The 2,709-nt window shown below is 37.5% G+C and overlaps 1 protein-coding gene across 2 annotated transcripts in view; it reads left to right on the top strand.

The window, feature by feature from the left end:
- The window catches only part of vaspb (vasodilator stimulated phosphoprotein b), a 49,021-nt gene that overhangs the window by 37,557 nt on the left and 8,755 nt on the right, over positions 1-2,709 (top strand). For both annotated transcript variants that reach the window (XM_014015049.1, XM_014015047.1), the window contains exon 5: positions 1,611-1,723. In XM_014015049.1, coding sequence (XP_013870503.1) covers positions 1,611-1,723 — 113 coding nt within the window. The remainder of the gene's footprint in view (positions 1-1,610; positions 1,724-2,709) is intronic.

Below are 2,709 nucleotides of genomic sequence, written 5' to 3'. Positions count from 1 at the left end.
GTGGGAAGGAGGAGGAAATGATCCCGCGACACGACGGCAAGACGTAACTTTTCTACAGGGGAGGGGGAAATTTTGAGGATTTATTCTCTCTATATGTGTTTTTAAAACGCTATATTTCTTAATTTATTTTCAGACTATTTCAAATAAATCTTGACCCTATGAAAAACTGAAGAAATGGTTTACCTGCCCTGTCGGGTAGGCTTTGGGACTCACCCACCTGCCCGAATATGGGTTTTACCTGTCCCAGGCAGTCGGGCAATAGGATTTGTCAAACCCTGATTCAGTCTTAAGCTTGTAGGACTAAATTTTCATATGACTTCCTAAATTATCTAAAATGTTATATTGAGACAGGGCTCTAAGCTATAGGCTACAGAAATCTCAACCTTTGTTTTTATGAAAGTAATGGTACATTGCATACATGTCTGTTTACAGCTTGGATGGAAAGTGGCAGATGTGTTTGGGGAAGAGAGGAGGGKGACGACAGTTTGAATTAGGCCACTTTGTCCAGCTGAGGCTCCATTAGTGGTCGACTAATCAGTCACAGTAAACTTCACACTTTTTTTTCCAGAATTTCAGATGAAATCCTGTTTAAAATAGGCAGAATTGTTTCAAATCAAATAATTGTGCATAAATAACACCAACACTAGTCTGACACAACTGGAGTTTTCTTTTATTACAGATTATRAGGAATGAGAAGTCACAGCTCATGGGTTTTGTGGGACCTGAAACCTAATTTGAACAATACTTTATTTGGTTTATATCAGTGGGACAGTAACTAGACAAGCAAGACAACGTTGCAACATGTTATAATGCAAAAAAGAGTTATGCATCATAAATCTGACCCTTTTGTCACAAATTGGTTTTGGATGGGACTGTAGTTGTATTTTTTAAGTCCAAACCATGAAACCAAATATAAAAGTTGTAAAGTAGTGCAGAGATTGATCAAAGTATGACTCTTAGAATAGGAAAGAATACTCAAGCTGTGCTTCAGATGTACAGATGGATAAACCCAATAATTTCATAAATACAAGGACATTAATAAGTAATGGTTGTATTARGGTAGTAAAACTGGAGCAGGCTGAGAATGTAAACAGTACATGAAGATTTMTTTTAAAACAATTTTAAAATGACGTACCACATGACTTAAATCATATACAGTTTGTTGTACACTTTGTTTTTAGGTAAGCAAGTGTCTTGTACCATTAAACAATCCCTTCAACCTGTTGTTCAACTTCCTGTTTGGATGATTCCTCTGGCCTGGAAGATGTCTCATATCAAACTAACCTCCCATAAAGCTGTGATGTGAGGACTGTGAACAGTTAGCACTCAGATCTGTTGGCATGACAGCACTCTGCTAAGATGACTTAGTGAATGCTGTATTGTAGTTTGGCCCGTTTCCGCAGCTTTAAGTCAAACTGCAAAGACCAGTTTAATCATTCGTTCAAGGATTAATGATGAACTTGTCAACCTCTGGGATACACGTTTTATTTTTTTAACACTTCTCACAAGAACATGCTCAGAATGTATATATGTTTTTAACAACTTAAAATCCATAGATTTTTTGTTTTGAGGATGTTTACATGTACTGTAACGCAKGTGTGTGTCCACAGGTTGGAGCAACAAAGGATTGAACAGCAGGAACGGGAACGCCAAGAAAGAGAGAGGCAGGAGTGGGAGCGTCAGGAAAGAGAGAGGCAGGAGAGGGAACGACAAGCTGCTGCAGGTCAGGAAACACCTGGGCTGCTCAACATCACTACATTTATGAAGCACAAGTCTTACATTCTTTTTTGTTTTTGTTAGGTAATTGTGCAGAGCTGGGTTAAGCTACARTAGTCGTTTTAAATTCTGCAATACAACTAATTTACATATTAACATATTTCTTAAAACTCTGTCTTTTATACACTTGCACTTCAGAATTAGCATTTATTTTTTAATTATTAGTAATATAATTCCTGCTAAAACTACAAAAATGACTATCTTTGTATGACTTTGCTTCTTTGTCCTTTTTGGTGTCTTGGTTCAAACGTGGAAAAGAAAGCTAACATAAAGTAGAGTTAAGGCTGGTGATATGACCTAAATCGTAGTTTTGAGGCTTTGTCACAAAACATGATATAGATTTTCTTATGTGTTCAAATTCCTCTTTACTCACTGTTAATGTTTATTTCAACATTATAGTCTTTTGCATTGATTTGTGACTTAAAGACTTTGGCCCTCTGACCTTTGTGTCCTATACGGGACAAAAATGGTATTTTCTAACCCTCCTGTTTTATGTTAGAGAGGTCCAACTCTGAAAGTCGTTCTGTCTGTTACATAATTCCAYGACACTCTCAGCTCTTCAGCTGCTACAACCAGCAGCGTTTCATCACAGACCATCTTAAACTTCCAGAAAGCCAGACTAATGTTGATGGTAATGAGTTGATTTCCATTAGCTTCTTATATCAAGAACGCKGTCTCCTGAGATTCCTCAGTGTGAAAAAGCAGGGAACCCTCTAGTTAAGTTTGTTGGAAGGTGGAGTGAGCTGTGATGGTGAAGTTAAACCACCAATGAAATGGATGCAAATGGCTATATAAGAGATTGGCAAGAAGATTTCTTCTCAAAAGCTGTGATATCTATCATTTAAGACAGGGGTTCTTAACCTTTTTTGACCTCAGGGTCCAATTTGTTGAACATAAAGTGACACAAGGCCCAGTCACACATTACCAATGTAT

This window comes from Austrofundulus limnaeus, unplaced genomic scaffold (assembly GCF_001266775.1).
Source record: "Austrofundulus limnaeus strain Quisiro unplaced genomic scaffold, Austrofundulus_limnaeus-1.0 Scaffold122, whole genome shotgun sequence".
In the NCBI taxonomy this organism is placed as follows: Eukaryota; Metazoa; Chordata; class Actinopteri; order Cyprinodontiformes; family Rivulidae; genus Austrofundulus; species Austrofundulus limnaeus.
This window is presented reverse-complemented; position numbering and strand designations above follow the sequence as displayed.